The sequence below is a fragment of the Panicum virgatum genome, chromosome 9K (genome assembly GCF_016808335.1).
Source record: "Panicum virgatum strain AP13 chromosome 9K, P.virgatum_v5, whole genome shotgun sequence".
Classification (NCBI taxonomy): Eukaryota; Viridiplantae; Streptophyta; class Magnoliopsida; order Poales; family Poaceae; genus Panicum; species Panicum virgatum.
This window is the reverse complement of record NC_053144.1, coordinates 13,383,473-13,408,520: the sequence shown is the minus strand read 5'-3', so window position 1 is coordinate 13,408,520 and position 25,048 is coordinate 13,383,473. Positions and strand designations below refer to the sequence as shown.

Sequence of the window (25,048 nt, the reverse complement as noted above, 5' to 3'; positions counted from 1 at the left end):
GGTGACTGACTTGGTTAACTCCATGCTAGACATAGCTGGTCTTTCTAAGGCATGGTGGGGGGTTGTATTGACTTCGTATCATGTCTTGAATAAAGTTCCAAACAAGAATCAAGATCAAACTTCATATGAGATGTGGAATGGGAGAAAACCATCACTTTCTTATCTGCGCATGTGGGGGTGCTTGACGAAAGTTAATGTGCCTATTCCAAAGAAACGCAAGTTGGGACCTAAGACAGTGGATTGTGTCTTTCTAGGATATGCTCAGAGGAGCATTGCTTATAGATTCTTAGTGGTTAAATCTGAGATACCGGATGTGCATACTATTATGGAATTTCGTGATGCAATATTTTTTGAGAATATTTTTCCGTCATATGCATAGCAATTCTAGATTTTCGACAGAGATAACTCCTCAACCTGCAGTACCTATCGAGTCTTCTGAACAATCCGATGAGCATGAGTATGTCCTAAAGAAGGATGACAGTGAAGCTCCTAGAAGGAGTAAGAGACAAAGGATTGTAAAATTCTTAATCCTTTGGTGACGATTTCACTGTGTACCTTGTGGACAATACTCCCACGTCCATTGCAGAGGCATATGCATTTTTAGATGCAAATGATTGGAAAGAAGCAGTCCAAAGTGAGATGGACTCAATTCTTTCTAATGGAATATGGGAGCTCACTGAACGACTCTATGGTTGCAAGCCAGTAGGATGTAAGTGGATATTCAAGAAGAAACTTAAGCCTGACGGTACAATTGACAAGTACAAGACTCGGCTTGTTTCTAAAGGGTACACACAAAAGGAAGGCAAAGACTTCTTTGATACTTATTAAGGTTGAGAATGAGATTACTCTTTCACAATTCCATTATATGGAAAAGGTCTTGAGCCGTTTTGACTATATCGACATCAAGCTTTCTCCAACACCTTATGATCCTAGTGTGATGTTGAGAAAGAACAGGAAAATTGCCAAAGATCAACTGAGATATTCGCAGATTATTGGTTCACTCATGTACTTAGCCAGCGTAACGAGACCCGACATATCTTTTGCTGTGAGAAAATTGAGCAGGTTCATGTCAAACCCAGGTACTGATCATTGGCATGCACTTGAAAGGGTTATGCGCTATCTAGCAGGTACTATGAGTTATGAGATTCACTATTCTGGGCACCCTGCTGTGCTTGAGGGATATAGTGATCCAAACTGGATATCTGACGCTGATGAGCTATATGCCACGAGTGGGTATGTGTTTACCTTTGAAGGTGGTGCGATATCATGGAGGTCTTGCAAACAAACTATTTTGACGCGGTCAATCATGGAAGCAGAACTTATTGCTTTGGACACAGCCACTGTTGAGGCAGAGTGGCTGCGTGAGCTCTCGATGGACTTGCCTGTTGTTGAGAAACCAGTGCCGGCCATCCTTATGAACCGTGACAATCAAACGGTGATAGTCAAAGTGAACAGTGCTAAGGATAATAAAAAGTCATCAAGACATGTTAAAAGACGACTGAAATCTGTCAGGAAGTTGAGAAACTCCGGAGTGATAAGTGTGACTTATATTCAAACAGACAAAAACCTAGCAGATCCCTTTACAAAAGGATTATCACAGAATGTGATAGATAGTGCATCAAGAGAGATGGTTATGAGACCCGTATAAGTCGCCACAGTGGTAACCCAACCTATGTGATCGGAGATCCCGTGAATTAGGACTTGGGGAGAACAAGCTGATGGTGAACTGAGGAGAGTAATGGTTATACCATCTCTAAAAAAGGATGCAATACTCTCAGTTGCTGTAAGGCAGGTTGGCTATTTGTCTTAATGTGTTTCTGTTGGCTCTAATTAGCAAAGGTGCTGTCCTACAGAGCATTCTTGAAAGAACACACCTATATGAGTCTGACTGTCTAACGTCGCAGTCTGTGAGATTTGGGTGATCTCTAGTAAACTCATGAAGAGATCAGGGAGTACGACGTATATGCTCCACCCGCGAAGAAGGCTACTGGCAGTCATGTACTGGTTATGACTTTGAGTGAAACTTGTTCGCACCAAACTTGCAATTCAATGCGTAGTCTATTGTTCAAGTTGTGGATAAGTGTAGCTTGGAGCTCTAGATGAGAGTTCAACTTAATAGTCCTCACTAAAACACTGGTATATCAAACAGTAGTGAGAAATAGGCAAAATCTGTAAATGAGTATTTGAGATCTGGTGGGGGATTGTTAGATTTATGAGCTTGGCCCATATAAATAATCCTAATAAATCTCAAAGGTACATTAGCGTTAAGAGGAGGTACACCATCTATTAGTTTCGTATTGCTAATGGACGAGGGTGTAGGGGGTTTTTCTCCCTTTAAATACGGGCCACCTCTCTCATGGAAAAAGTGCACCATAGATCGCTATACGTGGGGTCCCCAAGGTTTGGGAATTCATAAGAATATCTAATATGAGTTAGGGTTTTGCCTCCTCTCGTTGCTGCGCCGCCACCGTAGTCTTCTCCATCCCGAGCGCCGGCGTGCACCGGCGAACAGGAGAGCAGGTCTCCGGAACCGCTCGCTCTTGTGATCCTGCACAGGGAGAGGGCGAATAAAGTTTTTGGGAAACGCTAAGCGCGACTGCTCATCTTCTTCGCCACGGCTCGTCCTCCGTCCAAATCAGGAGCTACGGCATACCGTCGTCTGCAACGCCAGTTGCTGCGCTCCGTTCGAAGGACTGTCTTCGTCTCGTCTGCGTCTTTCGTCTTCCCGGCGGCTCCCGCACAGTACGTATTTTGTGATTAGATCTGTTTCATAATCATGTTTTCTGAGATCATGTTTATGTTATACGTACTGTCTAGTATGTTAGAGTCATGCATGCTAGATTTAATTTTCGTCATGATAAATCTAGTTCGGAATTTAAACTTAAAGTTGTCCATTTTTCCAACACCTGACTGCCGGCCCCGAACGGATCCATCGTGCTAGCTGCTTCTTTGCTCCTTGGACGACCTTGCCTGCTGCTGCAGGAGCGACAAGATCGTGTGCCATGGAAGTTTCCTACCCACCATCGTGCCGCTGGTGGTCTCCTCGGAGCCAGGGATTCGGTGAGAAAAAAACGGGACAGGAACGTCCCCTGGGTTCCCCGGTGCCGGAGCAGCCAGACAGTCAGCGTCCGAGTCGTCTGTGTTCCTATCCTGTCGCAGTGCTGAATGCTTGCCGTCTTGCCGACATGAGCCGAAGCCGTATGGTATCCAGTTCGATGACCGGCGCAATTTCACCGCCGGGCTTCAGTTTCGGCACGTTTATGTGTTGTGCAGCCGTATGGCCCGGGGTGTGTAGCGGCAGGTGCACGGCGTCTTCTTGGTAGTAGTAGTAGTAGTAACTTCTACTAGGAAGGCACTTGTAGGATTGTAGTTGATAAGGCTGCGGATTAATTTCGTGAGGAAAAAAAGTTCAGTTTGTAAATTGACGAAGGAATGGGTTGATCCTTGCATTGGTTCATTTCATGAGAATCCGAGATTTATTTTGTAAAAGAACCAAAAAGATGGATTGCGGGTTAATTTTAGTAGAATCTAAGGTGGATTTTGAGAAAACCCTGTGAGGGCCCTCAGACTGCAGGTTGACTTAAGTGAAGCTCTAGGTTTTTTGTGAAATAATTACGGCTTCCCTGAACAACAGGTTGTTTTTCAATAAATGGAAGTATCCTTTTTGCAACAAAAAAAAAACTCAGAATTCGCACGATCCGAGCTATCCGCCCGGGCCCGGCTGAGCATGCGACGTGAAATTGTAGAGAATTCGTCAAGCTGAGCAGAGGAATCTGTTTCCAGGCAATGAAAAATGCGACGAAGGCCAACTTTGTTCAGTTGTGTGGCGAAAACTTGTGGATGAGGATATATCGGGCACTATTACTAGCAAAGCATAATCATGCTTTAAGTTCTGCCAACAATAATTCTTTTTCCAAAAAGAAAACATTTTAATCTTTTGGAAGAAGATGGATGTGAAAGCCGTCTGGAAATCGCAGCCCTGGGTAGAACACCATGGTACCTCCACTGATGACTTTCCATCTGTTCATGCATGTCAGCACAACATTAACTTGCCATATGGTTCGAAACTTCCGTAATGTTTTTCTTTTTTGAAATAAAAGTATAGTACCTGTACTTGGTGAGTAAGCAGTGGAGGAAGATAGACATTTGCAGCTTGGCAAAGTCTGCACCCACACATAGCCGCACACCGCCTCCAAAGGCCATGAAATCCTTGGAGCCTCCAACAGGCTCAGGAGTACCCTACACACATGCATGCAGTGACACTAATATAACTCTCCTTTCTAACTCTTGATGTTGACGTGAGATTCAACTCTTTTTTTTTCAGGGCATGTGAGTTCCGAGTTTTGCGTACCTTCCATCTCCACGGATTGAATACTGAAGGATCCTCGTAAACCTTGGGATTCATGTGAGCTGCAGATGGACAGATCATGATCTTTGATCCTTGTGGTATAGTGTAACCTACACGCACATATAAGTTCAAAGTAAGATCACATATCCCTGGATAGATTAGGACATCGAGTCAATGACCGATAACATGATATGTGGAAAATTTAGCTCTCTGTTTCTCACTGAAGAACATGGTGAAAAAGAAAAGATGCATACCCTTTATCTGCACATCCTGTTTTGCTTTTCGGAACACTACCGGAGCGATATTTGCCAGCCTAAGAGCTTCATGTATGACCTGAATACGTGATGCAGAAAGCAGATCAATCATCTTTTCAAAAAAGAAGAAGAAGAAGAAAGCAGATCAATGCACAGGAAGTTGTATGTTGACAGTGTTGTGATCCAACGAATAAAATGCCCATCAATACATGAGATGTGAATTCCATGGACTTGTACTCCTCCCAGGTGACTTCAGAATCCGGATCCGCCCTTCTTCTCTGGATGCTTTCGTGCTCCTCCTGAAAACATCGATCGCCACATCAAAGATAAATCTTGCGGCCGTTTATTTTGTTGTTCTCTGGAACTAGCAGTGTTGTGATGTGGCAACAGCAAAATGGTCACTGATGATTACTTCACTTACTGCTAGTTCCTGCAGGGCTTTGGGGTTGTCCGTGAGAAACTTGAGGATGGCGGTCAGCCCAATCGATGTGGTCTCGTGGCTAGCGAAGAGCATCAAGAAGAGCAGATCCAGCGCGATGCTCTCGCTCATTTCAGAGCCCGGCCTGTCCATCTCGTCGATCACAACGTCGAAGAAGTCCACCGCCTCGCGCTCTGCCGCGTTCCTGCGCTCACCGAGCTGCTGCTTCAGCATCTTCATAACCTTCTTGCGTCCCTGAAGAGAGAGAGATGAAGCAAGCTTGAAGATTTTCGGACACATGCATGGAGCATTAAATGTAGTTGAAAAAAATAACTAATTACACAGTCTAACTAATTAGCATGTGATAAATCTTTTAAGCCTAGTTAGTCTATAATTGGACATTAATTACCAAATAACAACAAAAGTGCTACGGTGTCAAAACACAAACATTTTCGCGAACTAAACGGGGTATTAATTAATTTCCCTGGTTGAAGAAGGCCGTGCAGGCAGATTCGTAGAGAGTTCTCTGCTCATGGCAGCATGCTTAATTAATTGGTTCACCTGCATGCACTGGTAGAAGGCTGTGCCGGGAACGCAGAGCGGGAAGGACAGGAGGCCCCTGGTGCACGCGTCGAAGCACTTCCTCAGGCTTCCCTGCGACGCCGCGTCGTCGTGGCTGATCAGCTTCTTCGCCGTGACGCCAATTATCATCTGCAGGACAGGGAGCATGGATGGAGACTGTCTGCTCAGTACCCGGCTGTAACTGTAATCGAAGACCACCGGCGTCGGCGGCGACGACTCGACCGAGTGAGAGAGGCGGCAGAGATGAACACAGTTCATACCCTGGAGGTGGCCGTCCTGACCTCGACGTCCGGCTGGGCGAGCCAGGAGCGCAGCTCGGCGCGCGCGCGCCGCTGCACGTCGCGGAGCAGGGCCAGGCGGAGGCTCTCGGGGCCGAAGAGGCGGAGCATGAGGGCCCGGATGTGGCGGTGGAGCGGGCCCAGCGCGGTGATGACGTTGTCGGCGCCGAAGACGCGCATGAAGGAGGACGGGTACCAGATCTGGAAGGCGCGCTCCTCCTGCTGCAGCACGCGCGCGCTGAACTCCGGGTCCAGGGACACGACCAGGTCGTCGCCGACGAGGCTCGTCCGGAAGATGGGCCCGTACCTGCAGAGGATGCGCCATGCACGAGAGATCGTTGGCCCCGGCCCGGGCGGTTGTTGTCACGATTTATTAATGATGATGCCATGAAATAAAATCTATCGGAAAACCTTTTTTTAAAAAATAATCTTAAGGTAAAATTTTAAATAGCAAGGTCTCTCCATTTAGTCTTGAAAGGAGAGCCCTTAAACTTTCTTAAAATGGGAAGCACAATCACATCAGATTCCAAAAAAGGAAATTCATATTTAATTTAAAGATAATTTGAGGACTCCGGTGTTAAAGAAAGCAACTTTGTACTCCGTGAAAATTCTGTAGATGTAACTTCATAGTACATTAATAATGTTAGAAAGAGAGTAACTTTTCTGATTCGTACTTAATTGTGCATTCTAGGTTGAGAGTGAATCCAACCATCTTAATTGTGTAACGTTTTCGGATCTTTTCTAATAGAAAGATGTGCATGCAACCATGTAGGGGGAGGTACATGTGGGGGAGGTGCATGGGAAAATGCATGCTAGTTTAATTAGCAAATTCCCAATGCTTAATAATTAGGAGTATGAGAGTCTTTTCTATAGAACCATAATCTGTCATAAAAACTCTAGAATGACATACATTTCAGGACGGAGGAAGTAACTTTTATACTTCATGAAAGTTAAGAAAAGTAATATTGTAGCATGTCTATTTTAGAAAAAAGTATTTTTTTTGGTCTGTGACATGAAGTAACTTATCAATAGTGTACATGATGTTAAGTAACTTGTGACTAATTTATACGGTAGAGGAAGTAAGGTTTGTTTTTGAAAAAGTAACCTCACCACTTTAAGCAAAACATACTCAAGTGGGATCTTGTTTTGAAGCTCGTATTAATACGAACATAGTACTATAATCGAATTTTGATCTGGCTGTGTGGGTGAAGAATTATTAATTTTTTAAAAATTGAGCTTGATATGCATATACTCATCATAGCTCACATGAACATGTAGGATGGTGGCTGGTGGGGCTAGAAGCTCTCCACCGATCATTATCTTTAGAGCTCTCTCCCTATGGCCGGGTCCAAAATCTGAACTAATACTCTCGACTATAGCTAAAGTCCGGATAATCCCTAAACAGCGCGCCGTTGTATTATGAAAAGGAACAATAAGCTAGGACTCATGGACAGTGAGCTGCGTTACCTCTCCAACCGTCGCTTGAAGAAGGGCAGCAGCTCCAGGGTCGGGGACGCCGTGAAGAACTCGAGCGTCTCCCCAACGAGCGGCAGGCCCCTCGATCCCGGCGGCAGCCTTGGCTCGCACGCCCCGCCGCCCCTCCTCCATCCCAAGACCAAGCGGAGCAGCAAGGTTGCTAGCGCTAAAGCCACAAGCACAGCAGCGAGGTGATCCATGGCCATGGCCATTTCTAGCTGACCTGTGGCATGTACCTGGTTCTCTTTCGTCCTTCGTGCGCACACCCTGCTACTTTGCTGTCACACGAACGTACAGTGGCAGCTCTATTTAAGCTGAGTCTTGGTCGAAGGAACGAAGAAGGCAAAAATTATAAATAAAACGGAGGCTTCTGTACCTTCGAAGAAGATCGCTCGGTGGCGGCTATCTTGATGGTCGCGGTGTGGAATATCTGGAATGAAAGGAAATGAAGAATTTTCGACAACAAGCTCCTACAGCCGGATGATGGGCTTCAATGAAGAGCAGCGCACCGGTCATCTTTGCAGGCCATGCATGTCCAGCGTCGAATTTGTCTCTAGTATATGGGACTTAAATTCAGCCCTCTCAAGTAGCAACGCCGGCCAGTCCGGTTGGTGAGGCCTGTCTGGATAGCAGTCAAACTTTGCTTACACCGCAACTTAAACGTTCACAGCTTTTTAGGCGTGTGTTTGGCTCACTTTGTAAGTGAGAATGTTCAAACTTTAACTACTTGTATCTTGTTAATAAGAGTGAGGAATGTTGAGTACTCTATTCTGCTTGTGATGAGTGAATTGTCAACCGTGCGGTATGATCGTGCACTTGGTCTTTGGATTGCAGGTACACGGGCGTCGAGTGTCGACGGGGAGCAGCCGTGGAGGTGCTGTGGCCGATGGACCGTGCAGTGGACGGCGGTGAAGGGCAGCCATGACCGGAGCTCGGATCGGGCGGCAGCTGTGGCGTCCACTCCTGGATCGAGGGCGCAAGCGGCGACAGAAGACGGGTTTCTTGGTTTGCGCCACAAAACCAAGGAGGCGGACGGCGGTTGAAGACGCCAAGTCGTGGAGGCACGGGCGTCGGTCTCGGGACTGACGGAGGCGACGGGCGTCGACGGCGTCTAGGGCCTCGCTGCGGGCGAGGAGGTGACGGGCGTCGGACGGCGTCTAGGGCCGTCAGGAGGCCGAGGCGGGAACGACGTCTAGGGCCATGGCGTGGAGGCGGGAATCTTCCCGCGCGTGAGGTTTTGATGGTTTTTTCAAAACCGACCACCTACCCGGGTTTCGCGGACCCTTCAAAACCGCGGACCGGATCTTCATCGACGTGGCGGCATCGCAGCAAAGACTTCGAGTCGAAGAAAGAAGCTCCGCCGTCGATCGAGGCTGTACAGCGGGGTGCTGCTGACCCGACCGGTCTGACCGGTCCCCTGGACCGGTCTGACCGGTCTGGCTGCAGCAGCCGGGTATAAATACCCCAACCAGCCCGTGGCTGATTGAGTCTCTTGAGTCTTTTGTTTTCTCTGAGTTTTTCCTTCTCCCAGTCTCTGTTCTAGGTTAGGGCCAAGGACTCCAACGCAAAAAGAGTTTAGATTATAGCTATTCTCTTCAATCTAGTGGGTGGATGATGGGCGGATCGCTCTAGCCTTTGTATAGGTGAATTCCTCGGTGATTAATGGATGAAATTTATTTGAGATTCACTTGTGTGTGCTGAGCATCTCGTCCTCCCCTTCTCTCTTGCGTTTTGGGTTTAATTCTCCTCTTTTGGTGTGTTTCTTGTTTGGAGGAGATCAACCCTTGAATTCGTGGTTTGATGGACTCTTTGTGACGATTCTAATCCTTCTAGCCGTGTATTAAACCTACTGGAATCGAGAGTTCTCACGAATTGGCGATTTTGTATTCTTGAGAAAACCCCAATCCTCTTTGATCTTTCCTCGATTTCTCTCAATCCGTGAATCTTTTGGGTGAGATCCTTTGGGGATATGTTCACGGGGTAGTTACGAAGTTTTCCTCCAAGTTTCGTTGGATTTGGACTTCGTTTGCTCGGGATTTGACATTTGGAGCTTTGTTGGCGGGCTGACTGGGAGAGACCGGTCTGACCGGTCTGCAGTTTGAAATTCCCAGCCCGACCGGTCCAGTACACCAGTCAGACCGGTCTGTGTGTGCTGTGCTGCAATTTGTGAAGTTTCACTCGCTTTGCTTCCGTGCTGCAACCTGGGCCTTCTGCTTCGAGATAGCTGGTCCATAGCTATTCTCGCTGACCTGGGTTGGAGGGTTTGCGGTGATTTTGGGACATAGGCCGACGATTCGAATTTCGGAGAAATCTTGATCGGCTCCCATTCACCCCCCTCTGGTCGCCAGTTTCGGTCCCTCAAAAAGCAAGTATTATGTCAGGCTAGAAGCTGTCTAAATTCTACGTGAAGGAGAGAGAAGAGAGAGGAAAGTGGATGTTTCCCTAACCGACGGCTCACGCGGGCGCATACCTCTCTGCTGGTGGACCTGCATATACCTTGCCGCCCACTCACAGTCCGCAGCAGGCGCACTAGCGGGCGCATGCCTGTGTATGCCGCCGGCTGGCTGGTTACTAGTCTTGCTCTAAGTACAAGTGTTTAAAATCGAGAAAAGTTTTAGACGGAACGTCATGGTGAGAGTTTCTTCGGACTTGGGAGGAGAATCGTAGTTAGGATGTTTTTTAATGCATAGAAGTGAACTGTTGGGAGGTGAGGTATAACAGAGATGATGGACTATTGTACGGTCTATTTGTTCGAGCTATAGTTTTTTGAGCTTTTGTGTTTTGCTTTTGAAAAACTAATAATAGCCTTTAGATGATGCCTTTACCTTTTTGGACTAAAAAGCTATAAAAAAAACTCAGAAACTTTTCAATTTTATATAGAAATTTAGCTTTTTTGAACTATTAGCTTTTTAAAAACTGCACGAGAAGTTCGTAGTTTATTTGAGTTTCTATCGTTTTATGTTGAAAAGCTGCCTAGAAGCTTAAACAAAGGACCTAGAAGGTGGAGAGCTGCAATTTACGGGTGCAACAATTAGTGAGTGGTGTCGAGAAAAGGGTAAAAAAAAATGTCTAGTGTAGCGGCCAGGGAGGAAGGATGGGGGAGCACATCATGCCGTCACAGCAAGATGGAAATAATCAGAGCTTGTCGCGTTTGGAGGGGATTGAGGAGGATTGGATGAGGTTGGAAGGGATTGAATTCCAACAAGTGAAAATCTTCGTCAATCCCCTTGTGGAGGGAATCAACTGAACAAGTCCTCTGCTATAGATAGGACCGGTATGTCGCATAATCTTTCATGCAATATTGTTTCTTTTTTTCTTCTAGATAGACAATGTGCAGGGATTATCTATTCTTTTTCCTGGCCGCCGCCGGCTTATTAATCTACGGTCAATATCACGCCGGCGGCAAACAATTGAAGCAGACATGCACAGTTCAGGAGAAGGGTGCTGGTGATCCAGACTTGTAAAAGATGGACCACATTTTCTCCTCCTTAACTTCCCCATACACTCAAATTATACACGGAAAAAGAAAAGCAAAAAAGAAGGAATGAAAAACAGGAAGACCTTATCCACAGCCACACACCGCCACCCTCACTCTCCGTCGCACCCTCCCTCTCGCGCACGCGCCCGGCGCACACCGTACCATGGCCGCGGCGGCTTCAGCCTCGCTGCTCCGCCTCGCCACCCCGATCCGCTCCCCGCGCCCCGGCCTCCCTCGCCGCCCCGCCGCCGCCCGGCCGCGGGGCGCGCGCCTGGGCCTGGCGCCGCCGCGGGCGTACAAGGTGACGATCGAGCACGGCGGCGAGTCCCGCGTGGTGGAGGTGGAGGCGGACGAGACCATCCTGTCCCGCGCGCTGGACGAGGGCCTCGACGTGCCGCACGACTGCAAGCTCGGCGTGTGCATGACGTGCCCGGCGCGGCTGGTCGCCGGGGAGGTGGACCAGAGCGACGGCATGCTCAGCGACGACGTCGTCGCGCAGGGCTACGCGCTGCTTTGCGCCGCGTACCCGCGCTCCGACTGCACCATCCGCGTCATCCCCGAGGACGAGCTGCTCCGGGTGCAGCTCGCCACCGCCGACGACTGATGACGCCCCGCCGCCGGCGACCGGGCAACAACCTCACCTCCGGCTGTGTAATAATGATGATCCGAGACTTGTACACCTCTGTCGATTAGCTCTAGTGACACAAACTTTTTCTGAGAATGGCTATTGTGGTATGCCTCTTTGCCAAATTTCTTGTCAGTTCTGTGTGAGAAGAATTTTGATGCAAGTAGGAAAATCGACCATTTCCCTAACATTTGGTGAAACACAGAATTAGCCATTTATTATTTTTTCTGGAATTACAACCATGGATCCGAAACTGACAAGAAGCTAGCATTCAAACTTCATTTGTCATACAGTAGAGTCCAGTCGCGAACAGAGTCGTGTTACAACATAGGAAAGCAAATGTACATTGCTTTATAAGCTTTGGGTTTATTTATCGCAACGAAGCTTGGTCTGGTAACATCTTCGATTTACATTGCCTGCAACCGATTCACAGAAATGGGATGCATCAGATCATCAATGTAGTGCTCATATGCAGCTGGGTGCCACATTTCCCTCTACTTTCAGTTCCATTATGGTTTTTGCGCAGCTGCCTTCTCAGTTTCCAACAACAGCAGCAGATTACTGACTACTGCTGGGAACTGAGAGCGTGCCGGCACTAAACCAAAGAACATCAGACACAAATATGCCAAAAAAAAGGGCGTACTTACAGGCTAAAGCAGAAGTAGATAGCACATCATGCTTACTTATCACTGCCTGCAGCTGAGCCTGCAGCTGAGCTAGTAACTTCTAGGCCATTGCCTGCAACAGAACCAAAGCAGGGAGTTTTGTGTTTATGCTTAACAGGAAAAGATAACCGAGAAAGGTAGGTAAACGAAAGCATAATTAATTAATTATCGGTTTATCCCAAAGCTTACAAGTCAAAGTTTTTTTTTTTTTGAGATCGCTTACAAGTCAAAGTTAGTCAAGTGACTGAGTACTGATTGGCGATCAATAAACTTCTGACTGCAAGACTAGTAACATTATAGAATATGACAGTGCTGCACAGACCAGTACCGAGTTACAATTGACACAAAATCTTTGAAGAATTGACTAATATGCAAAGCAACGGACTAAACCCTCTTGGAGGAACTTCTATCCATAGAAGTGGACAATAAAAAGAAAAAAAAAAGCGTCTGTCTTCTCCTAAAAAGAAATGTTTGCCAAGCTCTTCGAGGTATGGTTTTAGGCATCTCTGAACCAAGTCAGGTTTCACCCTTTTAACACCATTTCCGCAGGAAAAAAAGGAAGTATTCTTCTAAACAAGTGAAGTGTTTCATCCTTATACATTTCTACACCTTAATGTATTTGATCGTAATCAGGTAGGCACTGGATAGCTTAGTTCCGGATATTCTCTGGTTTCAACAGCAAAGTGACCCTATTACTATGCATAAATTGCAATGAAATGTATATCTCTAGCGAAAATCCCAGGAACATGAACTAGCGCTGTAACTTAAAAGCCGAGTTAGCACCAGTAGGCCACACAACAAGCACAATCCCAACAATTCTGCAATTCTCAGAATAACGTCATAATACACAGGTTGTACAAATAGCGCAACTCATGGAATGAGATCCAAGCAAGCTTAGGAAACAGGGACTGCACTGAACTATGCTCCAATGTTATATGTACTGCAGTCCCTGATCCAAAGTTCAAAACACCCCCTCTAAGATGCAACAAGTTCATATATGTTCTGTTTTTGTAGAATTGGTCTGTGTCGAAAGTCGAAACTCAATGGAACAGTATTGAATTACAGTGGTTTACTGCTCTGTATTATGTTCTCTAGCCAATTCAGAACTTTCGAGGTTGTGGACTATTGAAGAGCTATACTTGTCCAGCCAATCGCAACAAGCACGAACCCAATTTTTCATCGATTCGACGATGAGGAAAGCAAGCAACACAGACAGAAGCGCGGCCTCCGTAACCTCTCTCGATCACCGCAAAACGAGTAGAAATCGAGACACGAGGAGCAGGGCATCTCTCACCGTCGGGGTCGAAGAAGAAGACCTGGCGCGTGCGGCCGTCGGGCTGCGTCTTCTCGAACAGCTCGGTCCCGTGCGCCTTGAGCCCGGTCACGAACCCGTCGTAGTCGGCGACGGAGAAGGCGAGGTGGTGGCGCCGGGGCAGCTGCGACGGCGGCGCGCCCTCGGCGCCGGGCCCCACCGCGACGGGGGCCGCGGTCGGGTCCCGCTCGATGAGGTGGAGCGCGACGTCGGGGGAGCCCGGGAGGCGGAGCCAGGTGACCTGGAAGCCCGAGTAGGCCGGGGACGGCACGCGCTCGAACCCCAGCACGGCCTCGTAGAAGGCCGCGAGGCGGGCCACGTCGGAGGTCTCCCGCGCGATGTGGTTGAGCTGCAGCGTCGCCATCGGAGGAGAGGGAGAAGAGAAGCGTGTGCGGGGTTGAGACTTGGGACTTTGGGAGCGGTGCGGCCGGCGAGGAGGCGTCTGGTAGCGGTAGCAGCAGTAGTGGACGCTGTGATTGTCTCGTGTGTGAACGGTCAACTGTGAAGTGGTGAGGCAGGCCAGCGCGCTGCACACGTGTGGAGCTAGGCGAGGGTTCGCGAGTACGTCTAGTTTGTGTGTGTGTGTGTTTTTTCTTGTTTGGTGAACTGAAGACGTCTGATTCGGTGATTCGTATCATAGTGTTCTGTACTCGTATTTTGCACAACCGGCTATTTTCCCCTATATTAGACACGATTTCAAATTTGCTGTTTGCGACTTGCGAGTCTCTTGCGGCCGAGTTGTGTAGTCCAGCCCGAAAGCGTCGCTCCTATAAGGTTATGAGTTCGAATCTCAGCTGGGACGAATTTTCGCTCGTGGGTAAAAAAAATCTTCTCGTTGTGCTCGCCGCAAGGCTTGGCCCTCTCGGACATGGGCCAGGGTTCGGGGGTTTTTCCACGACCAGGAGAAACCGTAGTCGTTTCCTCTTAATGAAATCCTACGAGGTTATGAGTTCGAATCTCAACTGGGACGAATTTTCGCTCGTGGGTAAAAAAAAAATTCTCGTTGTGCTCGCCGCAAGGCTTGGCCCTCTCGGACATGGGCCAGGGTTCGGGGGGTTTTCCACGACCGGGAGAAACCGTAGTCGCTTCCTCTTAATGAAAAACGATGGGGTCGTTTTTTTTTACTTGCGAGTCTCAAAATAGAGACTAGACAGAAGCTTGTCAAGCAGCTTAATCATGTGTCGCAAAGTATGCAGGAATGGGGAGAGAACGCACTTGCTACCGAGGAACAACAAATTGCAAGCCACAGTAGTATATTTCAAAACATCAGAAACGAATGCAAGCTATAGTAACCCTATTTCTTTTTTTTGAAAAACCTGTAACCCTATTTCAAAACTTCAGATACCAATGCCAACAGCAAAACGGGTATGGAAGGGTGAGTGGACCAAATATTTAAAATCACACGGAAATTAGAGAAATTCCATTTATCTTCGACGACATTGCATATTGAATTACAGACACGAGAGTTGGCAATATATGCTCTCATTGTACAGAGCGGTATATCAATATCTGACTACATTTGGCCTCAGAAAAATCTGCTAATTTTCCTCTGCTTTCAGAGAAGTTTTCCTCTTTTGACTTTTGAGGGCATACATACAATACAATTACATGTAAAATAAATCTATAAGCGAACATTGCTGATCAGCAATTCTCCACTTGTACTCCCATGTCCCATCTTCATTCGTCAGTGCCTTATCTCCACACCGACTGATGATCTGCGGCCCCAACTCCTCTTGAAGTTGCATTCATCGTCGCTTGAATCCTCACGACTCCTGGAACCGTGCCTCGATGCCTGGCGGCTCTGCTTGTCGCCATACACTGGAGAAGGATGGCGCATTCTCTTCCTACTCGAGTGGCTCTCATCGTGGTCATCGGAGACCCTGTCAGAACGCACATGGTGCTGTCTCTCGGAGCCTGACCTTGCTCTGTTCCTTGATTCTAATCCATGAGAAGATCCCAGTTGGCGGTTGCACTCTGATGATTGGGGCTTAAAACTACTGTCCTTAGGTCTCTCATCATGCCTTGGACGTGTTGCAACAGCTTCACTGCCCTGGTAATGCATGGGCTGAGTTCCAGGCCTAAAGAAATGGAAAATATGAACGATTAGCTTTGCAATGGATAGGGGAGCTCTTGATGACTGGCAGCAGAGTACAATTCAGCAGAAGAGCAGTCTTTAGTCTTTACTGAGGAGCCTAATACAATACATACCTTTGATAACTTGCTGGATAGCCTTGCATGGCAAGAGCCTGCGGTGGCATGCCATTGAAGCAATTAACACCATATGGGTCCATTGGATAACCACCATAAGGCATCCCCATAGAGCTGTACATGTAAGGTTCAGGTACCCAAGGATACCCACTGACAAAAGGGTTATAATATGCAGGGTCAAATGGAACATTGTAACCGTAGTCAACATTGTTAGGTTGAACGTTTTTAGCTGAATCTGCCTTCTTCCGCTTCTTCTTTTGTTGATTTGTCCTAGTGGCATTGTGTTCTAGGGCCCCTGAAACAGTAGTGACCTTTGATGTCGACCCACTTCCATCTTTTACTTTGAGGACTTCAGAACTTGCTACAGCCTTTTCTACTGACACTTCTGCAGAACTGCCTTCATATTTGCTCAGGGTATCAACATTAGATGCTGATTTATCTAGAGGCTGATTCACTAGATCACCTTTTGTGGCAACCTCGAGTCCATCATCAGGTGCAAATGCTGCTGATAGCTGGAGGTTTGTTGATTGCTTCATCTTCCTTTCTGAGGTAGCAGAAGGGATATGGCTCTGTAATCTGGAATCAAGGTTGCTTCCTGACGAACTTCTGTGCTTAGTTGTACCACTTCCACCGCTACTAGCCCGTGTTCCCAACATATTGCTGATTGTGCTCCGAAGTGTGTGATTGGGAATCAGGTCATCTGCTAGTGCCTTGATTCCACAAAAGCACTTTGATTCCATAATAATGTAATCCCGAATGCCTGACAAAAGGTAAACAAGAAGTTGTTCCTCATCTGTTCGAAGCATATATTTACTTGACACGGAAACAATTAGATACTGCTATTACTGAAACAAACTTGGACTGTAACACATCTCGAATACTTTTGGATCTTAGAGATATGTGCATATGGAGTATATGAAAACCACTTACATTTATCACAAAAACTGTCAAAACAGCACTTGCTTGTCAACACTGCATCTATCATCACTTTTTTACACAGTCGGCAGTGGAGCTCTGCTGGCAAGTCACCAACAGCACTCACTGGTGCAGCTGGGACAAGTTCTTCCAGAATGCCATTGACAGGACTTACTGTTACTACTGGGGCAAGACACCGATTCATTTTATTATGGTCAAATTTGGGATCACCAATGGTCGTGCAATGGTGAATAAAATGCCCTGGGATTTGGCATCTGTAGCAGATGTATCCAGGTGGAGGCGTCTTGCTTTCCCGTGGGCAGTGTTGAATGAAATGGCCTGGAACGCCACAAGAGCGGCAGACATAGCCTGGTGGAGGTGTCTCCCCTTCCAATGGTCCATGACCTTCATTCATCATTTAGAACACATCAAAAGTATGTTTAGAATCAATTACAATACATAATCCACAATAACACATATCACTTTGAAATTGAAGGCTTTGCTGTTGTAATGAAAATCAGTTTAAATACTGTCAAATATATCAGGATCATCTTCTTAGTTAGAACTTAAAGAGTCAAATGGAATCTCTGAGCTATCTTAATTCTTAACACATTCATTAACATGACAAAATGATTACTATTGCATCTGTGGCATATATGAAAGTACTTCATAACTGCACCTTTCCATATAATAAAGAAATCGATATATCTTTTTTTCCCAGGGCACCTACTTGGTCTGCAATCTTAACACAGCTAGCAGAATATGAGTGAAATTGAAGTAACGAAGAATCATCATTACCATATTTGCGTCCTCCACTGCCGTGCCCTCTTTTAGACGGGTGCTGCTCCCTGCATACACCATGTAAAGCGATTGTCAGAATGGAGGCAACAAAAAACTACAAATATTATGTAAGAAAAAGGAATATGATTTGCTTACAATTTCACTTCAGCTGCATCTATCACTGCTGCAATTGCAGCATCTTCATCTTGCACTCCTACAGAGGAATATGATTTTGAGTTTGAATCAGTAACCACTGACTTGCTTGAAGGTGCAGAACATCCTTCTGTGACTTCCCTCCTGCAATTAGTTACACAAAGTTAGTATACTTAGTTATCATTTCTACCCTGCATGTTCTCATTTGATACAAATTTAACTGAAGCTTGACCTGTTGCAAGGTGACATTGCAATTGATATCTAATTGGACAGAGGGGGTTCGAAGAAACAACCGTTTTTTATTTTATTTTTTGGGGGGCAGGTCAGCAAGTTTCAGCGGAATGCAGGTTCCACAAGGAAATTCTATGATTGCAAATATCTGTCTCCTAACTTCTCTGTCCAAACAGAGCAACAGTGAATTTAAATGTGAAGTAAAAGATTGAGAAGACATTACATAGGGGACAAGACAATTTTCTCTGATAGCTGTCCAGGAATGCAAATTCTGCGCACCAGCACAGTTGTGTTTTGTAGTACCAATGCTCTTTCATCTGTATATTCTGGATTCAAGAACAAACACAGAAATTAGAAATGTTAACCAATCCACTAAACCAAGCATATTCTTGTATGTGGCAAGAGAATTCTTCTCATGTGCTCCACACGATGCATTTAAGTGCCAAATTGAGTTGTTAAGATGTAGCCTATGTTCTTTGATTGACAGATTGGCTTAAGTTCACAGTTGGGATATCTCAGTGTGCTATTGAGATGTACTGGATCCATGCATAGTATCAGGAGAACAAGAAAAATTGAAAAAAAAAGATGTTACAATTCACTACAATTTACGAATACAAATGTATACTTCAGGATTGCAAGGTACAATCTAGGAGGATGTTCATTTACATGTGGAAAATCTTTCATCAAGGATTACAGCTTTGCTGAACACCTTCTGAAGCACATCCCATGGGCATGCATGCAAAGAGATTGGAGACCATATATTAATTGTACAATATTACAGCTCCCATCTTTGTCTCAGCAATATACGCAACCATTTTACTGCATCAAATACCTATCCGCAGCCTCAACTGAATATTTTGTGATCTCAAACAAGAACCACAAAACACTGGGCTGAAATTTGTTTGATAACCTTCAATTTGCATCAACAAAGAAATAGCCCCACAATCAATGGGACCAAAGTACACACGATGGACCTGTTTGGTTTGCTCCTGGCCGCAGCTGCCTGGTGCAGGAGCGATCCCAGGCATCCGATTTCAGACACCTGGCGGCTGGCGGCACTGTCTGGCAACGGAGCTGTCTGCCAGGTCTTGAACCAAACAGGCCCAATAAAACAGTAAGCAAGTTGCTATGTTCTGAGCAACGATTGCGCACTTGGCATCCACAAATGAACTCCAAAACAAAGTGTACCAGCAACGCTTGAATAGACCTGGTCGCCCGATCATGAACAAATTGATGTTGACTACATGTCCTAACTCCTAAAGACTACAGCATGAATCCAAACATCTCAGCAGCTAAGATCATAGCCTATCTTCCAAAACTGTGATAATAAATGTCAGATTGCACATAATTTTATTAAATCTGTTGTGCTGCATAGAGCAAAGGCAAGTAGGCAACTAAAATGAGGTTTTACGAGATCATATGCGCTGCTTCATGAGAAATCGAGTAGAACAAAGCTATCGGCGTTAAAACGAACCTTCGCCAGTCTGGGCGTTGGAGATGATAATATCCTCAGTGGGACGGCCGCGGGTTCGCCCACGACCGTGCTTATCACTCGTCTTGATAAGCTGCTTAAGCTCAGAGACAGAGATAAAAGCATGGGGCACTTGCATAGAATAGATATCCTTTTCACTCTTATATTGGTAATACACAACACCCATGATGGATGGGTGGCGAGTCCTCGAGGCCTCTCTTTCTCACAATTTTCACGAGATGGCCTCAATCTTCTTCTCTCTCTTTTTTTTTATCGGATGAAATACACGGAAATTCAACAATAGAAGAATCACAGATCAAATCGATCTACGGGGTGGGATCGACGACGGCGGGGAGCTCGCGGATCGCTTTGAGTCGAGGCCGGGCGGGCGGAGACGAAGCCCGACGACCGCTTGATTCCTCGGGACGACGCCGGGGGGAGTGCGCAGGCGGGGTAGTCCGGCGCGGGACGCCGGGGAGCGGTGGTGCCGGAGCGCCGCTACCGGGGATAGGAGCAGCCGATCGCGCCGAATAAGGCCGCCGGATCTGGGGGTATCGCCGGGGCTAGGGCTCCTGAGGTTGGTGCGGCAGGCGAGGCTGTTGGAGAATTTTGCGGCGGCGGCGGGGGGGCCTGGAGTTTTGAGGTGTCAGGTGAGAACTGAAAACGCGTGAACGAGTCGGGCACGGCTTCTTCTTGCTCGCTTCCGCGGGAGGGAGGGGAGGCCAGGAAGGTTCCTGTGTTGCCGGGCCCCTCGCCATTGTTCAAGTAGGTTGTCCTGGGCCAGGCCTCAGAAGCGGAGCCTGAGAGCTAGCTCTAAGCCCAAAAATAGATGCGTACTCACGAAGCCCAAAACGGGGACAGCTAACCACCGTCACTCGTCATGATGCACAAAGTTTGTCATGTCACCTTATTAAGGCGTCCAAAAAAAAATCCTGTCACTCCTTTAAAAAGATCGGCCATTTAAATTTTTCATTTTTCGAAATTCCACTTGAATACACATTACTAGGAGAGTGTTATTGTCGCACAAATACACTTATGTCCTTGTCGAACCCTCTATATATTTTTCTCCATGCGTACTAGTTTAGTGATATGGATTATCACACACAATATCATAAAAAATGCTCCCATACTAATCTGTTCCACGTAACATAAACCACGTGAAAAGAGAGAAAACAATTTCATAACAAAACACCGTCACTTCTGCTGACATGACAAGAAAAGAATGATAGAGTTTTATTAAATGTGAGGAGAGTTTCATCATCATGAAACTCATCTAGCACAGTTATCTAGTTTTTAATTTAAGTAATTGTGTCCATGAAACACCCACTGAAACTGTCTAAGAGTTATTTGATTTCAGAGACTAAATTTTAGTTTATATCATATCAAAAAGAATTTTAATATTTTAATATTTAAAAATATTAATAAAAATTAATTATAAAACTAACTATAAAATTTTAAAATTAAACTGCGAGACGAATATAATGAGATATACTAACTGCATGGCATTTGCGAACTTGACTTCCACACGCGGACACGCTGAGGCGCAAAAACAAAAAAAAACCTAGCCGTCATCGTCCTTCTTCTCAAACGCTTCGACAGCATGGCCGCATCCAACAGCGGCGCTGGCGGCGGCCCGATCTCCGCCGAGGCGAGTGCCGCGCTTGGCGAGGGCATCGGGCTGGTGTTCGGCCGGTGGACGGCGCTGCAGATGGCAGTGGAGAACCAGTGGGCGCGGCTGCGACTCCCGCGCGAAGGCCGACCAGCTCGCCGCGTCCATCCTCTCCTGGTTTTGCAACTCCAAGGGTACTTGCTGCTCCCTTTCCATCAACATCCTCCTCTGATTTTCTTGGCCTTGATGCGGAATCTTGTAGTAAAGGTGTGTGTTTGCTAGTGGGTTTTAAGATAGTTTTGAAATCTGCTAGCTTCGTCTGGAGGATTTGGAGTTGGGGTCGATTTTTGGAAGTTCTCTTTACGTGTGCAATTGAGCATGTATTCGGAATTCTTGATTATGTGCGTGATTTAATTCTCTATGGGAAGAACGCCACGCTTTGTGTGAATTGATTATTTTAATTGTTGTGATTATTTATTGGGCAACATGAGGTTTTCTAATTATTTGTGGGGGCTGCTCTCTTGGATTGTCATGATCTAATCTAAAAAGTGGAAAGATGATGATTTACACCGAATTACCATAAAATAGGATGGGTGGCCTATTTGGCATAAAGTGTTGTCCTCACAGCGTTGAATTGCTAGCTTAATAGCTTATACATAAAACCATACTAGTATAACGGGCATTGACTAAATGTAGTGATTCTAAGCTGAATATAGGTTTATAGGTTGAGTGCCATGGTATCATGTTGATCAAATACTTGAGCAACACCGGTTATCCCGTCAGCTGCTTTTGGCACATATGCTGTCTTCTCGGACTCTTATGCAATTAAAAAAATGAGGACAGCTTTACCACCGAGAGGTTAAGATGGTTTACGGGATTGATCGAGTTTTACGGCACATTTGTGGGACTCTATTGCTTTATTGTTAGCCACAATCTCCATATTTGATACTTTGTGCTTAGCCTTATGCTGCCTATAAACTCTAATGGATTCTGTTACACTCAGGGGAACATAGCCGTATTCAATTGGATTTTGTTTATACATCTTTTACTTGAGAATTGAATTCTGTTCGGGTAAACTGGAATATTGGTTCCCTTTATTATGGCTTCAGTATAATTTTAGAAATCAAGATTTTTCATCCAATTTTGTTTTTTCATGTTTACGGTTCAATTTTCTGAACTTGGAAACTTTTGTATCCCATTTTTATTGACAAGGTTTCTTTTAGGCCCACATTACTTTGAAGACTTAGCGGATATGATGGATGCCAAGATATCTGAATTGTTCAATGCTGACTTTCAGGATAATAGTTTTGAGGAGGTAGTTATTTCCCGTCTATTCATGTTCAGCATCAACCTACATTTTAACTGTTAAATTGATAAAGTTTTGCCCCAGCCGAACCTAGTTTGGTTAAAACTGTATGGGTACATATTTTTTTGTTACTGTTTTCAAATGTGGATCTGTATGCATATTTCTTTCTTACAAAAAATGATGTTTGTTCTTGATTTAACATTCGCGGATGTCACTTTTACTGTTGTTGATTGGTACATTGAGGATTGTTGTACTTGTACCTTCCTGTTTTTTACAAGCTGACTGATTCTATTCCCTCCAAGTTTGACAGCACATACTTACTTTCACGTGAACTAATTTATTCTTTCCAATTGGTTAATGTAAAGGAGATGTCAGATGTGTTTAAGGCATGAGTGTACTGTGTACATGATATTACCCATTTGGATCATGACACCTGCCTTTGAATTATTGTTATGTGCCAGATAGGTAGCCCAAGAAGTAATGGTTGATAAGCACTTGGATGGTAATGGACATTAATCCAATTTTACTGAGTGAATGTTGGGTTTGGGGAGTTCATGTGCATTACGTGACATATATTATTGAAAAAATAGCTATTGTTTCCTCGGATGAATTTGATATTGTTCTATATGAATTACTATATCTAATTTGTCTACAAGGGACTCTGAAGTTATTTAAAACTCTATAGCACATAGTCTGATTTTTTCGTAATCAAGGGCAAACTGTATTAACTAAATGCTATTTATTTGTACAAGGGACTCTGAAGTTATTTATTTGTATTAACTGTATTTGTACATAAGTTAATTAGTTTCACTCATTTTTTTTGTTATTGTTGCAAACAGCTTGCTAAACAGTTACTGATTATGCATGAAGAATGCCTGCAAAGTAACTATTCGTCTATAGAAAAGTTAAGGAATTCGCATGTTCAGGGGAATGCTGTTTTCCAAAGTAGACAGGTATGTACTATTGGGTGCACATTGCTCCCTGTGTGTAAGATGGGGACATTAAGCATCATTTCCTTCCTAATTAGAGCTGGACCACCATTGTAACTTGTTTTGGGATGTTGATTTGAATGTAGCCAATAATTTATTGGATATCGCATAAGCTACTCAGTAGTTCATTCTTCCGATTAGCTGGTTGAAGCAGATTAGTTTCAAAATTTACACTTGATCGAGGAGTTTGGTTGTGAAGCCTACCAGTTCTTTGGAGATTTTGCTTAGGTTTTCCCTCAGCAAAGTAAATTTGAGGAATTGCTAGCCTTGCAAATAATTTTTGAGCTGATATGTGTATGCTATATTGACTATATGGGGATTGATGTTGATATAAATAATTCCAATAGTGCACCTTTTAGTAGAGTAGTGAGGGCGATTCACATCGATATCATTCATAGTTGATCAAGCAGCTGAGGTTGAAATCTGCAGAAGTCCTGGTCAAACTGTTATTGCACCGGCAGCAGTTCCGCTGGAGCCGTGCTAGGTACATACGCTTCATAACTGCTTTTCTTCTCCTGAGCAGATAGCGGGGGACGACGACGACGACAGTGATAGCTCAGATGGTGATGACGACACGTCAATGATGGATGATGAAGCAGTTGCCGCGCCAGAGGAGATGGCGGTGGACAGGCCAAGGCCCTCCAAGGCTGCCTCAGATGTCGATGGCTGGACTGTTGTGCCTCCTAGGCGTGGTCGGGGCAAGAATTGAGCAGTGTAATCGTGGTAGCTGCTGAGTTTGCTGCCGAAGGTTTTCTGAGCGTTAAAGTCTGAGTATTATTACTACATGTATTTCTCTGGATCGTCAGTGAAGTTTGTGCGCAGTATGTTTTCCTGACGCTAGCTTCAAGCTGCGCACTATGACTAGTCTTGTGGTTTGTATGATGTAGCTTGGGGGCTGGACATGGTAAATATATATCCGACCTGTGACTACTATGACTAGTTCATAGTGCGCAGCTATGACTGTACATTTTGCTTGGTATAAATGAGCTATACGAGCGAGCAGAGGGCATTGCGCCCGTATGGAAACCCGAGTAAACAAATGCAAATGCAGGCCCCTCCTGTTGTTCCGTGACACATTGTGACAAACAAAAGGCGCCTTCTTCCGAGGAACTTGCCCGCGCCGTCAACGACAATCCTTCTCCGTGCCAAAGCCTTTATGGATGAGATCTCTCTAGCGCCTTCATGGAGATTGGAAGAAGACGATCGGGCCTAGCACGCACCAGGCCAGCTTGTAAGAATATGAAAAAAAAGACTTTGTGCGAGGGGTCATACGAGCGAACCAGAGCGACCACGGGGCAACCCCACATGGTAACCCAGAGAATTAGAGTTGCGCCAGAACCTAACACTCACCACTCTGGTGTGTTACAGCCGCTCCTCCCGCTGCCCCCGGTTAGGGGAGAGAGCAGCTGCCCTCGCCGGCAAAGGCGACGCCTCCGAGCCACCGCCAATCCCACCCCAAGCCTTCATGGATGAGATCTCTCTGGTGCCTTCGTTGAGATTGGAGAAGACGATCAGGCCTAGCATGCACCAACTTATGGCCCTATTTAGATACCAGGGTTAGAGTTAGAGTTGTTTTTTTGAAGCTCATCTAATCCTGAAATATCCAAACAGAAAGGTTAGAATTGGTTAGATGCATCTAACCCACTCAAAAAAAAAAACTATCCCCTCCAAAGGATGCTTATTGAGGTTAGATTAGATGGGGCCCACCTTTTCTCCTCTCTCTCTATCTCGCGCTAGAAAGAGGCCAAATGATTAGAAATGTGCACTTATTATCAATCTAACCCTTCTATCCAAACATCTCTTTGATTAGATTTAGTTCATTGATACTCATGAGTTAGATACTAACTCTAGCCTCTAATTTAGTTAGAGCATCTCCAACAACTTATGCATCCCTTTGGCTAAATTTGGTGATTTAGCAGCCCTCTAAAAAAAATAGAAAGCTTTTCAAAC

The 25,048-nt window shown here is 45.6% G+C and overlaps 4 protein-coding genes and 1 pseudogene across 4 annotated transcripts; 2 read left to right on the top strand and 3 right to left on the bottom strand.

The window, feature by feature from the left end:
• Positions 1-3,789: 3,789 nt before the first annotated feature.
• Positions 3,790-7,865, bottom strand: LOC120650181 (cytochrome P450 87A3-like). Its single transcript, XM_039927204.1, has 10 exons — positions 7,733-7,865; positions 7,348-7,634; positions 5,863-6,187; positions 5,582-5,731; positions 5,024-5,275; positions 4,812-4,901; positions 4,603-4,681; positions 4,352-4,458; positions 4,109-4,239; positions 3,790-4,020 (listed from the first exon to the last, which is right to left on the bottom strand). Exons 2-10 carry the CDS (start codon positions 7,566-7,568, stop codon positions 3,930-3,932), a joined length of 1,446 nt encoding a protein of 481 aa, XP_039783138.1. The 5' UTR covers positions 7,569-7,634; positions 7,733-7,865; the 3' UTR covers positions 3,790-3,929.
• A 2,996-nt stretch (positions 7,866-10,861) lies between these two features.
• Positions 10,862-11,647, top strand: LOC120650180 (ferredoxin C 1, chloroplastic-like). Its single transcript, XM_039927203.1, has one exon. The coding sequence runs from the start codon at positions 10,998-11,000 to the stop codon at positions 11,436-11,438; it is 441 nt and encodes a 146-aa protein (XP_039783137.1). The 5' UTR covers positions 10,862-10,997; the 3' UTR covers positions 11,439-11,647.
• A 2-nt stretch (positions 11,648-11,649) lies between these two features.
• Positions 11,650-13,905, bottom strand: LOC120650179. The gene is made up of 3 exons (XM_039927202.1): positions 13,419-13,905; positions 12,107-12,197; positions 11,650-11,875 (listed from the first exon to the last, which is right to left on the bottom strand). The coding sequence occupies exons 1-2, from the start codon at positions 13,798-13,800 to the stop codon at positions 12,139-12,141; spliced, it is 441 nt and encodes a 146-aa protein (XP_039783136.1). The 5' UTR covers positions 13,801-13,905; the 3' UTR covers positions 11,650-11,875; positions 12,107-12,138.
• Positions 13,906-14,827: 922 nt separating this feature from the next.
• On the bottom strand, positions 14,828-19,893 carry LOC120650178 (E3 ubiquitin ligase PQT3-like). The gene is made up of 7 exons (XM_039927201.1): positions 19,198-19,893; positions 17,947-18,049; positions 17,496-17,636; positions 17,358-17,407; positions 16,575-16,964; positions 15,645-16,404; positions 14,828-15,514 (listed from the first exon to the last, which is right to left on the bottom strand). Exons 1-7 carry the CDS (start codon positions 19,379-19,381, stop codon positions 15,121-15,123), a joined length of 2,022 nt encoding a protein of 673 aa, XP_039783135.1. The 5' UTR covers positions 19,382-19,893; the 3' UTR covers positions 14,828-15,120.
• An 856-nt stretch (positions 19,894-20,749) lies between these two features.
• Positions 20,750-24,063, top strand: LOC120650177 (annotated as a pseudogene).
• Positions 24,064-25,048: the final 985 nt, after the last annotated feature.